Source organism: Podarcis cretensis (assembly GCF_951804945.1).
Source record: "Podarcis cretensis genome assembly, chromosome: 8".
NCBI classification, from domain to species: domain Eukaryota; kingdom Metazoa; phylum Chordata; class Lepidosauria; order Squamata; family Lacertidae; genus Podarcis; species Podarcis cretensis.
This window is the reverse complement of record NC_137177.1, coordinates 84,885,634-84,898,970: the sequence shown is the minus strand read 5'-3', so window position 1 is coordinate 84,898,970 and position 13,337 is coordinate 84,885,634. Positions and strand designations below refer to the sequence as shown.

The following is a 13,337-nucleotide window of genomic DNA, read 5'->3' as shown; positions in this document are numbered from 1 at the left end:
GAGAAGAACTTTGTGTATTTGCTTTTTCTCGTCTTCCCTCCCTCTGCCCCTTTCTTCTCTTGCATTGTGTGTCTTGCCTTTCTGTCAATTTATATACCACTTTCCTCATGAAACATCAAGGAAGTTTACAAACACAGCAAAGCAAATCAATGCCTCCAAAAGTCAAGAAGAGTTTCACTCCCATTTAGTTCCGTTGCTTTGAAAGTCAAAGTGATGTCAGAAACATAATCTGATTTCATCGCAACATTTCGGGATGTTCGCTTGTCTGTCAACTTAGTCCTCAGCTTGGTGAGATTCGGTAAAAATACTCATTTCCCCAAAGGTGCAGACAAAGCTCTTTCAGAGCCCAGTGGCCCATTCACCTGCAGTGCCATCCGGAGGTGCAATTTTCATGGGGTACGGAGGGACATGCGCAGTGTCTGGTCCGCCATCTTTGCAGGGACAGGTGAAGGGGATGCGCTCCTGGTTGCAGGCAAATTTGATGAACTTGCAGAGCTCCTCCTGTGTGAACATCTCTAGCGCCCCCCAGAAAAACTCAATGTGCTGGTCGGTCTCCATCAGTCCTACTTGGTACATGGTATGTGCCTGCCCACCGAAAGAGACAAAGGGGGAGAGGGAGAACAGTTACGACCCAAGGGGGAGAAGTTCCTGAGAACCCCAAACCTTATGGCTCTTTCCCCCCACCAAGCTTTCAGGATGATTCTGGCTCACTTCCCCCCGCTGCTACTAGAATCATAGCACTGTATTGTTGGACTTGAGTCATGTTTTAAACTGGATCCGATATCTAATAAATAAAGGCTCCATGCTACCAGATTCTTCCAACCCTCTGGATGCAGCTACATGGTTTGCATAACCTTTGGCTGGGGAAAGTTCCACTCTGCAGCCTGGGAAGCAGCAACACACCTTGAGGAACTCCAGGTTGATGTAGGGGAGGCCGCAGGTCCTCAGCTCCATCTCCAGGGGAGTCAACATGGTCAGAAGCTGCAAAGGGATAATGGAGCCCAGGCCAGCCCTCACGGCCATCGCACACTCTGGATTGTGCAGCTCGCGTAACCTCAAGTTCCGGATGGCTGTTGCATAGACGTCCTTGTTCTCCCACCTGAGGGGAAAGAGGGAGGCAGACAGGTCTCCGGGGTGAAACTCTCGCCACACTCCCATGATGCAGCCTCCCCCCCTACTGCCCACACGCAAATCCTTTTGTCCCAAAGACCCCTGCTACTCACACAACCGGGATGTGCCTGCCTCTGGTGCACAGCTCCACTTCTTCCCCCGTCATTGTCAGGTATGTGAACTTGCAGCTCGGTTTGTTGGGGCAGTCGGGACTCTCCATTGCAAGGTGCTGGGAAGCAATTTCAGCACACAGGGCCTCCAGCTCCGACTCGTCGTTCAGCTAGGACAACACCAATAATAATAATAATAATAATAATAATAATAATAATAATTTTTTATTTATACCCCGCCCTTCGCGGTTCAGAAAACCGGGCTCAGGGTGGCTAACAACAAATTTAAAACACTTAATTGTAAAAGCAGCATAAAATACAGTATAAAAACATGAATAACAATAACATTCAAGTTCAGAAATCAATTTGGGGAAAATCCATCTAATAAGCATTAGATAATCACCAGGGCTAGCTGGCTGAATTGGTCCTACTTGGGCCGGCGAGGCGGCCAGGGGAGAATTTGCTGTGGGGTCTCAGAGTGGATAATCTTCATAAAAGGGGAGGGGGAGGGAAGAGAAGGGAAATAAAAGATCAGGCTGAATTCAAATTAAAGGCCAGGTGGAATAGCTCTGTCTTACAGGCCCGACGGAAGGAGGTTACATCCTGGAGGGCCCTAGTCTCATGGGACAGAGCATTCCACCAGGTTGGAGCCATCACTGAAAGTCTGACTTCCTTAGGGCCCGGAACCTCTAAACTATGGTTATTCATGGACCTTAAGGTCCTCTGCAGGGCATACCAGGAGAGGCGGTCCCGTAGATACGAGGGCCCTAAGCCACAAAGGGCTTTAAAGGTCAAGACCAGCACCTTGAACATGACCCTATACTCCACCGGGAGCCAGTGCAACTGTTAAAACATTGGGTGAATATGCTCCCATGGCAGGGACCCCGTGAGGAGCCTCACTGCAGCATTCTGCACCTGCTGGAGTTTGTGGGACAGTTTCAAGGGCAGCCCCGCGTAGAGCAAATTACAGTACCAGAGAGGAACGTGACAGGATCTGGCTTGGCTCAGCCTTCCCAGGCAAAGCAAATGCCTCAATGTCCTGGCCTACGTGATCTGCAAAGTGCAGCTGGAGTGCCGATGGACGGGGCTCCCAATTCACAGGAGGAGCAGCTTCATGTTACACAGGAGTATATGCAGAAGGACAACAGCCACCAGGCACTGTGGGAGGACAGCTGGCCTTGGCTCACTGAAGGAAGACTTGCAGAAATGAGAAAATTGCTAGGGCATTGTGAAGACTGGAAAAGGTGCTGAGAAGAAGGGCAAGAGGATTTCTGGAGCAGGCAGGAGAATCAGGCAGCTACTAGCTAGGGGAGGCCAAGGCCCCGATGAGTGGCACCTCCAGAGTACTGGAGCCAGAAGGGACAGACAACAGGGTCCATCCATTTTTCCTAAACCTGTTCTGGGCCTTTCCAGAAACACAGAGGTAGCCAGTAAGAGTTATACAGATCTCTTCCTGCCCCACTTGCCTTGGGCCCATGAGGATGAGCAGGCATTAAGGACACCTGGGTCACATTCAGGAGCACTCATTCTCTTTCAGACACACTAGCTCCAATACTTTGGCAACCTCATGAGAAGAGAAGACTCCCTGGAAAAGACCCTGATGTTGGGAAAGATGGAGGGCACAAGGAGAAGGGGACGACAGAGGACGAGATGGTGGGACAGTGTTCTCAAAGCTACCAGCATGAGTTTGACCAAACTGCGGGAGGCAGTGGAAGACAGGAGTGCCTGGCGTGCTCTGGTCCAGGGGGTCACGAAGAGTCAGACAAGACTAAACGACTAAACAACAACAGACATAACTTTGGCATGTATCTATCTGTGATGTCATTGAGAAGGTGCGCCTCAATTGCTGAGTCAGAACTATGACACGTGTTGTAAGAAATAACTGCTCCTTTAAGACACAGCACTCTGTCTAAGTTGTGAGCTAAGAGACAGATGCTTTTTGGAAATGCTGCGAAATGGAGCAGCAATCTTGATTTTGGCATTTCTGAGAGAGACAGGGAGTGCGCACATAACAAATAGCTGGTTAAAACCGAGCGGAACTTTTGACAGTACAGTTCCCTGGAAGCCTCTCTCACCCAAGTGCCACCAACATTGCAGGAGTTCTTGCCAAAGTTCCATTCTTTACAGAGAGGCTTTTGCAAACATTCCTGGTGGATTCTGCTTTGACGGTTGGGAGTTCTTTGCTGTCTACTGGTCAAGCATATTGTGCATATATTTGGAAATGTATTATTTATACAACTTTCTGCCCATATAAAGCACTCCAAGCATTGTAAAACAATAAAATATTAAATCGCAAATTAAAAACTCTAAAGACAAACAGAGAAATGGGGCATGTCTATCATTTGGGTGCATGCACTTTCTGATCTGAGCACTTAGAGGTCATGAGATTCACACTGTAAATCTATGGATTATTTAAAAGGGTGGTTAACACAAGAGGGGCTATAGATGCACAGAGACTTTTGGTGGGGGAAACCCGTAATAAAAGAATGTTGAAAATTTCTAGCCTCACTTTTTGGTGCACTGTAAAGCACAACATCTCCAGGCTGCTTGGCTCTCCTGATTCTCAACTTGCAGTCTGACCCACACTCAGCCCCACTGAATTTCCCCAGGATGCCACCAAAGTAGACAGAGTGATGAAAGGAGACCCACAATCAATCCAAGATATATCTTGGCTGAAACAATCAGGACTCCCTTTGATAGTCTGTCATCCAGCAGCTTCTACAGGTGACTGAAAATCAGGGGAAGAGGAGGAAGCATCACTTACATTTTCAAATTTCTTGATGTAGTTGTAGGTCAGTATGTCAGCCTCCTGGAGGTCAACATCTGGATCTAGTGATTCTCCAACTAAAGTCTTCCAGAAGGAGGGCAAGAGATCCAGGGGCAAGGGGACGTCTGCCCGGATGGCAATGCCCAGCAGTTGCCCGAAGAAATGCAGCAGCTGCTCCTCCCCATAGCTAATGGGGCTGGGTGTCAGGATGTATTTGCCCTGATGGTGGAGAACAGCATTAGCCAGGAAGGCAGAATCTGCCCCAGAATAGTATTTATTCATTAAAGATGTACAGTGGTATCTCGGCTGTCGAACGTAAGACCGTTGGACTTTTGAAATGTTCAACAACCGAGACTCAATGGATGGTCTGTGGAATCAATTGAAAAAATGGAGAAAGACGCCTTGGAAGTCGTTCAACTTCTGAGGTGTGTCTGAAAACAGAAGCAATTACATCCTTGTTTTTGGCGTTCGAAAGCCGAAACGTTTGGCTTCCGAGACGCTCAAAAACCGAGGTTCCACTGTATTCCTCTTTTCCACTAAAAAAGGAAGGGTTTCAATTATGTCCTATCCAGGGCTGGCCCAAGACATTTTGGCATCGGAGGCAAACCACAAAATGGAGGCTTCCACCACCAGGGAAGAAGGGGTGAGCAAAGAGCCACACTGGAAACCAACTTTATCCAACAGTTGAAATAGGAATCCAAGGCTATCGTGGGGCAGGGGATGGGCAGGGGCCCACTCTGAACCATGCTGAGCAGGTGCAGAGCCCAGGAGACCCCAGAGGACAGTTCATGTCATTTCCTCCCTAGACATGGAAGGAGACCAACAGTGCCTCCTATTCACTGAGAGGCCGCTGCAGAGGCGGGGCATGGAGGGGGTGGACCGTCCACAGAGATGGAAGATCCAGCCTCCAAGAAGTGTGCTGCAGTCATTGATGCCACTGCAGCGGCAGTAGAAGCGATGCATTCCTTGGAGTCCGGATCTGCTGCCCCTGTGATCCTGCTGCATGAGGTGGTCGCCTCACCTTGCCTCATGAGTGGGCTGGCCCTGGCCGTATCACAACAAAACATATGGCGCCTCCCTGTGGCCAGCAGCAGCGGCAGCAAGAGCGCTAATCAGCTGTAGCTTCACAAGGGTGGCGGTAGGCAGCTCCCCCTTCTTCTGCACTGGCTTAGCATACCTTGTTCTTATTGACTGCTGAGCTGGGGCAGAGCAAGAGGAGGGAGAGCAGTGAACTCTGGAGCTCCTTGCAGACCTGCCACAAGAAGTGACGGAAGGAACCACCTGGAAGGAAGGAAGATGAAGCTTTGAGAGCTGCGCAGCCACAGCCAGTCGTGGTGCTTGGGGTAACAGCCCCCCCAGAAAGGAGTCCTCTTAACCAGCCAACTCAACTTGTGCTGCTGGAGCCAACAGCCTTTTGTTAGAGAGAGAGAAAAAATCCTGTACAAAATTTAAAAAACAGGGTTCAAAGCCATCACCTTACAAAATAAAGTTCATTCTCAAGAGACTACACAACAAATTAGATGTTGCAACAAAAAACAAACTGATGCAGAGATAACACAAAGCAAATGTCCTGAATGCAAATCAGTTTTCCAAAGGCTGCCAAATGAAGGCAAAATCCATAGGTTTAGCTGCGTGCCCAGCAACCCTTAATGTATGAGTCAGTTTCTCAGAAATGAAACAAACATTAATTTATTTGAACCAAGTATTTAAAGAAAAAATCTCCTTCCAGCCTTGTGATATGATTGAATGGGCAGCTACTATGGTTTACGTGTTAGGTCTGCATTTGACCCATCAAAAAGTGATAGAAGACACACAGTTTGGGGTATAAAGGCATTGGTGCCAACTAATATTTCAGAAATTTCTTTCATTGCCTCTTCCCAAAATGTGTGCACATTTGCAAGGCCTGCGCCAACAGGTCTCTCTTTTGCTATATCCCCTCCAATGCACAGGGGTGCCTATTCTAGTTATATGTGTAAGGTGGACTGGGGTCAAGAACCATCAATAGATTCTTTTTAAGGTGTCTTCTCAGATATTTGCGGGGACGGGTCTAAAAGGGGGAGTAAGGCACCGTTTTCCTGAGTGGGCTGTATTTGAGGTAGGAGATATACCCTGATGCCTTCTTGCTGAAAAAGATCCGGATGAATTTTCCTATTAAATACTCCCCACTAGCTTACTTAAGGGACGCAGGTGGCGCTGTGGGTAAAAGCCTCAGCGCCTAGGGCTTGCCGATCGAAAGGTCGGCGGTTCGAATCCCCGCGGCGGGGTGCGCTCCCGCTGCTCGGTCCCAGCGCCTGCCAACCTAGCAGTTCGAAAGCACCCCCGGGTGCAAGTAGATAAATAGGGACTGCTTACCAGCGGGAAGGTAAACGGCGTTTCCGTGTGCGGCTCTGGCTCTGGCTCTGGCCAGAGCAGCGATGTCACGCTGGCCACGTGACCCGGAAGTGTCTCCAGACAGCGCTGGCCCCCGGCCTCTTGAGTGAGATGGGCGCACAACCCCAGAGTCTGTCAAGACTGGCCCGTACGGGCAGGGGTACCTTTACCTTTACCTTTACTAGCTTACTTAAGTGCTGGTGGCTTATTACTTCTGAAAATAGTTGCTGCAAGTAAAATTTCTGGCAGCCCATGATGAAAAGTAGAAGCTGCTTACTGGTGCCATGGACCTCCTCGCCTGTGAAGCGAATGTTGAAGGCGTAAGTTGGGTCTCCCCCGCTGGCCAATTTCACACAGAGTTGGGAGGATGGCACGCACGCCAGCTGCCGGGCGGCTTGGCAGAAGTAGGAGTTCTCTGAAGAACGAATCTCTCCTGTGCAAAAGCAGGGAGAGGAAAAGAAATGAGCTTGGTGTGGGCAGGAATTTGAATTCCATCAGCTCCAAAGGCATGCTTCCTTCCTCCTCCTCCTTTGCGTATTACTACAGATATAAGCAAAGAAGGACTACCATACCTCCAACAATTTCAAGCGGGTCCAGGGTGATCTCGGGGGCTGCATGATCTGCCGTCCTTTGCACAGTGGCATTTAGCACTCTGTTCATGACAGCCACTTTTGTATCATAAAAGATGAATCCTAAAGGAATAGACACAACAGTTCTTTGTTTGTTAACCTTGGCTGGGGGTGGGGGGTGGGGGAGAGAAGCAGACACTGACCAAGATGGCAGTTTAGTTCCTTAGCTTCTGTTCCAGCAGAGTAATGAAACAAAACCACCTTAACCAAAAGAAAACAGAACAAAAACAAGCAGTACTCATTTAAATGTTAAAGAAAGGAGCCCTGGATATGTATTTTGAAGAATAGATAGGCTCTGACTAATTCACGTTAAGATTTCACAGCATCCTAACAAGGGCACCGAAAACACAGAAAACAGTCAAAAGCTTCTAAGATCACATCTCAAAAGGAAAATTAAACATGAGTCCTCTGAAGCACCAAAACCTTGTGATGAAAAAGTGGCAGAACTGACAGGAAAAATGGGAGTAACTAAAGCAGTTTCTGAAAAGTTTGATATGTGAATGGCTTCTTCACATCGGTCTTTGTAGTGGTGGGAACGACATGATTTTAGTTTCCTGCATTAGCAATAGGATTATTATTATAACCCTCCAAGGATCACCCGGCCACCTAGTCCATGAGAAGCCCTGACCTTTGGCCTCTTGGAGAAGCGCTGCAATGCTGTTGGTGTACATTTCCGTTTGCCGGAGCTCCACTAGCGGTAGGAAGAAGGTCTCCAAAGTGGTGTTGAGGGACTGGAGTAGAGCAAAGCGCAGGCGGAGGCTTTCAATGGGGACGTCTGCAATTGAACAGAGATGTCAGGAACTGAGAGGAAGGGGATGAGACAAAGGATAAAGGCATTCCCAGCCGGGCCATGAGCTCCTCAGCACACCTGCCCCCAAAACTGGTCCAGGCACCCAGTATCTGGGAGGAAGAAGGTCCCACAGTTCAGAACTTCACACATACTCAGCAGGCAGGAAACGCGCGGGTCAGCAGTGTCAGCTGGGTCCAAGTACACTTCATGCGGGTGGAGCCGAGCCGGTGTAATTGCCAGATGGCGGCAGAGCCGGTTAATGTACTGAACCAGGGCGACGTCCATTTCCAAGGACCACTTGCGGGAAGCTTTCTGGGCATGTCTGGCATCGATGCAGGCACACCTGGAGGAACAGCGGCAGACTGAACCCTGCACAGTCGTTGGGCACTTGCATCATAACAAATGTTTTCAACCAGCCACTTGCCAAAATTCACCTCCCAATGGGGCAGATGTGAGTTAAGTGACATTCAGCTCCTCTTTCGCAAAAGAAACTTTTTTTTGGGGGGGGGGGAGATGACGTTAACATATATGAGAGAGTGCTGGAGGTGAAATAGTTAAACAGGTTGCCCAGTCAGGACCCAGGGGGGTGGAGTCAGTGGGACTATAAAAGCAGCTCTGGGAGGGGCAAAGGAAGGAGTCGGTAGAGGAGTTCATTGCGGAGTTCGTTGGGAGTTGGGTGGTTGGTTGGAGTGGGAGTGAGTTGGGATAGAGTCTGTGGGTAGGTTGAGTTAAAGGTAAAGGTAAAGGGACCCCTGACCATTAGGTCCAGTCGTGGCCGACTCTGGGGTTGCGGCACTCATCTCGCTTTATTGGAGGAGGGAGCCGGCGTACAGCTTCTGGGTCATGTGGCCAGCATGACTAAGTCGCTTCTGGAGAACCAGAGTAGTGCATGTAGCAAAATAAGCTGAGTCAGGAACAGTTAGGGGCTAGGAAGACAAGTAAATATCTGAGAGGTGGTTTAGTGAGTGAGAGCAGGTAGTGGAAGTTATAGGTCTGGATAGGAACCCCATGAATGTAATTGACCAATACCGTTTATGAAACCATACACTTGTTAAACTACAATAAATAAACGGAAGTTTATGTTTCAATTTAACCCTGACTGGACTCAGTATTGTCCCAGGTAGGGCCTGGGTGGTGGCAGCGAGAAATAAAGTGGTGGCACAGGGATCAATAGACGGTGAAACGTCCAGGGACCCTGTGTGATCGCCACAGGGGGAGTGTGGAGAAGAAAGCCAATTCTTTACCTTTCAAAATGAAGGTCATAACCACATGACAAAATGGCTCGCCACACGCTACGGATGTCCTGTTTTGCCCGGTCAATGACAAATCTGTGAAATCCATCTAGTGTCAGGTACTTCTCTTCAGGAACTGAAATGGGCGTGAAAGGGAAAGAAAGTATTCAGTGAGTGGGGGGGGGGGGAGAGATGCAGACTCCCCACTGCTCTAACATGTCATTTCCCCCACTCAGTATCTAGTTATTCAAGTTAAAACACCTCTCCTTCTATTCTAGCTTGTAACAAAAGCTCTCAAAAGGCATTCATGTGAGATTTTTAAAATATGCAATGAAATAATTTCAAGGCAGTAAAGCATAAGGGCCACACCAAAGCTGAAGGAATAAATCTAGTCCAGATATTGAAAATAAAGATAACGGAACATGCTATGCTGCAAAGGCTCTCCAGGCAACTGCAAGTGACACGGCTTATTAGACAGTTTTATACAGAGGGGGCCACTCAAACTGGTGGTGAAAATACTCAAAGCAAGACCTTTTCTGACCATCTTAGGGCGTTGAGGCAACCCTGTGTAGTAGACAATAGAAGGTGTGACTTTTCAAGATTCTTAGACCCAGGTCACACCACTGCAACAGCCTCTCTTAGCTATTTTTGTATTTAAAAAACAAACAAACTCCTAAAAAGACTTCCAAAGGGAAGGTTTATACTGGCAGCCTTTCTCAACCTGTGGGTCCCCAGATGTTGTTGAACTACAACCCCCACCACCCCTAGCTAGCAAGGCCAGAGCTCAGGGATGATGGGAGTTGTAGTCCAACAACATCTGGGGACCCACAGATTGAAAACCACTGGGTTAAAGGGACCTTGCCTATGATCAAACCAACATTTGATTCCTGCGTACATTTTACTCCTCCTTTTCTGATAATTTGCAATCATTACCATTTTGTGATAATGTATTTATAAATATGTAAATAAAAAAAAAACAAACGTTTATGGGTTTTGAAATAAGCCCAGGCACAACCTGCTTAAAACCCTGCTCCTAAGGTGCTCAGCAGTGGAGCATTCTGGCCCCTCTATGACAGGGTCAGCAAACAGAACCAACTCATGGCTCAGCCACCAGTTCCTTGGCTTGACCTTGAGCAAACCACTTGCTCTCACCCTGGAAAATGGAGAATGGCTATTTTGTTGTTGTAAAGCCATCCGAGATAAGGACTGGGACGTGACATGCTTCCTAAGTCCTAAGTACACCCACTTGTTGCAAATATACAGTGGTGCTGGAGGAACTCTCTTCTGAATGAACGTGTATGAACCCAGATGAGCTTATAGCACCCAGAATGTAAGCCGGTGCTGGCTGACATTTCCATCTTTTGCACAAAGGGGCACTTTAGATGCTGCAAATGTGTTGCCTGGAAAGTATTTTTCACTTATCTCGCCTAGAGAAGCAACTGGGCAGAGTGTTTCTGCAGAGGCCTAAAATAGAAAACGGGCAGCTACCCTCCTGTTTCTTTGTGGGAGACTTGTCAGAGTCCTTTTCCTCAGGCTTGCTTTTCTCTGGGGATTTGGGCTTCACAGTCGGCTTCTTCTCACTCAAAGCAGTCCTGCTAATGTGAGGAAAACCTTCATGTCAGATGAACTTGTGGAAAGCAGTTGTATATAGAAGACAGAGATAATTCAAAGCATTTTTTAAGTCCCAGAAAATACCCAGAATGATGAATTATTGTTATTGTTGTTAAAGTACAGTGGTACGTCGGTTCCTGAATGCCTCCACTGCTGTACGTTTCGGTTCTTGAACACCAAAAACCTGAAGTAAATGCTTCCGTTTTTGAACGTTTTTCAGAACCCAAACATGTGATGCAGCTTCCGCTGAGTGCAAGAAGCTCTCGCAACCAATGGGAAGCCGCACCTCGGTTTTCAAACGTTTCGGAAGGGATTCCATTCGAAAACCGAGGTACCACTATATCATCATAATCAAACTTATTACTCGCCGGTCTCTAGCAGGTCCCAGGGAGGGTTATGACAATTTAAGATTCAGGATTAAAAACAGTGAAAACCATCACAGGGATAGGGAGGGTCCTGAAAACACACACCTCAGGGGTCAAAGGCCAGGATAAAGACGTGAACCTTCAGCATTCACCAAATTGTAAACAAAAGCCCTCAAAGCAGTTTACAAAAACCCTACTAGAAAAATTAACCAATAAACTGAAACTGACACAGGGACAAACAGAAGAAGACGCCTTTACCCCGGTAAAAAGGTAAAGGTAAAGGTACCCCTGCCCGTACGGGCCAGTCTTGACAGACTCTGGGGTTGTGCGCCCATCTCACTTTAAGAGGCCAGGGGCCAGCGCTGTCCGGAGACACTTCCGGGTCACGTGGCCAGCGTGACATCGCTGCTCTGGCCAGAGCCAGAGCCAGAGCCAGAGCCGCACACGGAAACGCCGTTTACCTTCCCGCTGGTAAGCGGTCCCTATTTATCTACTTGCACCCGGAGGTGCTTTCGAACTGCTAGGTTGGCAGGCGCTGGGACCGAGCAGCGGGAGCGCACCCCGCCGCAGGGATTCGAACCGCCGACCTTTCGATCGGCAAGCCCTAGGCGCTGAGGCTTTAACCCACAGCGCCACCTGCGTCCCCCGGTAGGGCTCCCCTTTATCACATACACAGCACAACAAGACAATGACAATAATCCACCAACAGCATACAAATTAATATAGCTAACCTGATCCAAAACACCCACCCATCCCACTCACACACGAAAACAAAGATCACCACAGCCAATCATGAACAAACAACCACCCCCTAGGCCAACCCCAACCTCTCTCACCACCAAAGGAACACAAGTGAACAGCAGAGAACCTGCATGAGCAACGCTGACACCAAACCCTACATACATTAAGCAAAATAGAAACATTGCCACCCGACCCCACCCCCCTTCCCCCCTCCACCCCTTTTCTTCCTACTGTCTCAACAAATGAAACTGATTTGTAAAAATGTTACATGGAATAAATACGAGAGACATTACACATACCTCTGTAAATCAAGAAAATCTTTAATAAAACAAAGCAGTTTACAAAAAGAGATGAACCGGATGCCCACTGCAAGGAGTGCCGGACCAAATCCAGAAAGAGGCTTTGACTCAGTGGATGGCTTTCACACCATGCATGACTGTTAGTCCGTCCCCCTGTGCCCGCTTCCCCTTAAGCCACTTCCTGCATTTCCAGTGGGGGACTGAAGTGCCAAACCAAGAGGCGCTTCAAAGGGCAGCCGTGTGAAAAGCGTTGGGAGCGGAGCCAGAGTGGTTAAAGGATCTCACCTGACACTGTTGAGCACTGCCTTCTCCTTGGCGGGGGGTTTTGTGACGGGCCGCTTGGTGCTCACAACTTTCACCGGGTGCTGCTCTTTGCCAGCCTTGTTATACTTGCTCTTGTCAAACTTTGGCTTGGGAGCCCCGTATTTTCTCAGGATCTTCAAAGCACAGAAAGAAAGAACGGTGAGGGCTGCAACTTATAAGGCAAGGCTGAATACATTTGCCAAAAAGAAGCCCCCACAAGTGGGCTCCTGAGATCAGCAGGAAAAGGGTTCACACAAGGAAACACAAAAGAAATATTTCCCCCAGTCGCAGAGCTTCTCTTTTGGGCATGACTGCCACTATCTTTAGCACAGAGTAGAGCAATGAAACATTTAATGCCAACCTGGGTGAGCTGATCCTCAAGAACTTTCTTTGGGGGGCGGACATTGGTGAAGAAGGTGTGCAGCAGGTTTCCTGGTGTCTGGGCGTTAATCTGCTCTTTGCTGAGGTAAATCTCTGCCACTTTGGTCGGTTTTGCAGGTGTCAAGCTCAGCATTTGCTCAGAATGGAGGCAGCTTTTAAATATTTCAGTGAGGACTTCACGGGCCCCTGGCACAAGTTTGTCACCTGAGGGAAGTCAAAATATTAAGAACAGCCATGGGACAAAGCCAGTACAAGACCAAACCCATGGAAACTTGTGGAAAGACCCACTGCATTAAGGACTCAAGTTACTCTTGTGTCGGTTTTTCACATTTTTGTGCAGAGGCCAGGCTGTCTATTGTAATTTTCTCAACAGAATGCTTTTGTATTACATTATGGTTCATGTTTATTTGTTGATACACAAGTTTGTAACGTGCTGCAATAAATATTGTTCTTAACAAAATAAAACAAAAGCCAGTACAAAACAGCTTTCTTCTTGTTTATCCAACACTTAAACCCATCTTTTTAGAACTAGGCCTGAAGACTATGGGTGTTCAATTTGTTAATCGCTGCCAGAAAACATGTGCTTCTTGCATCTCTTGTGAAAGGCTGTGGCACTGGACTTCAACTCC

General features: G+C 48.1%; 1 protein-coding gene across 4 annotated transcripts in view; it reads right to left on the bottom strand.

Moving 5' to 3' along the window:
• Nucleotides 1-13,337, bottom strand: part of HECTD4 (HECT domain E3 ubiquitin protein ligase 4) — a 117,366-nt gene that overhangs the window by 3,052 nt on the left and 100,977 nt on the right. For 3 of the 4 annotated variants that reach the window (XM_079986632.1, XM_079986635.1, XM_079986634.1), the window contains exons 63-75: nt 12,689-12,912; nt 12,310-12,461; nt 10,497-10,603; nt 9,021-9,144; nt 7,929-8,119; nt 7,615-7,761; nt 6,930-7,049; nt 6,635-6,790; nt 5,165-5,268; nt 3,985-4,206; nt 1,224-1,390; nt 904-1,099; nt 363-585 (exon numbers count right to left, since the gene is read on the bottom strand). In XM_079986632.1, coding sequence (XP_079842758.1) covers nt 363-585; nt 904-1,099; nt 1,224-1,390; nt 3,985-4,206; nt 5,165-5,268; nt 6,635-6,790; nt 6,930-7,049; nt 7,615-7,761; nt 7,929-8,119; nt 9,021-9,144; nt 10,497-10,603; nt 12,310-12,461; nt 12,689-12,912 — 2,133 coding nt within the window. The remainder of the gene's footprint in view (nt 1-362; nt 586-903; nt 1,100-1,223; nt 1,391-3,984; nt 4,207-5,164; nt 5,269-6,634; nt 6,791-6,929; nt 7,050-7,614; nt 7,762-7,928; nt 8,120-9,020; nt 9,145-10,496; nt 10,604-12,309; nt 12,462-12,688; nt 12,913-13,337) is intronic. The other variant, XM_079986633.1, reaches the window with a different exon arrangement.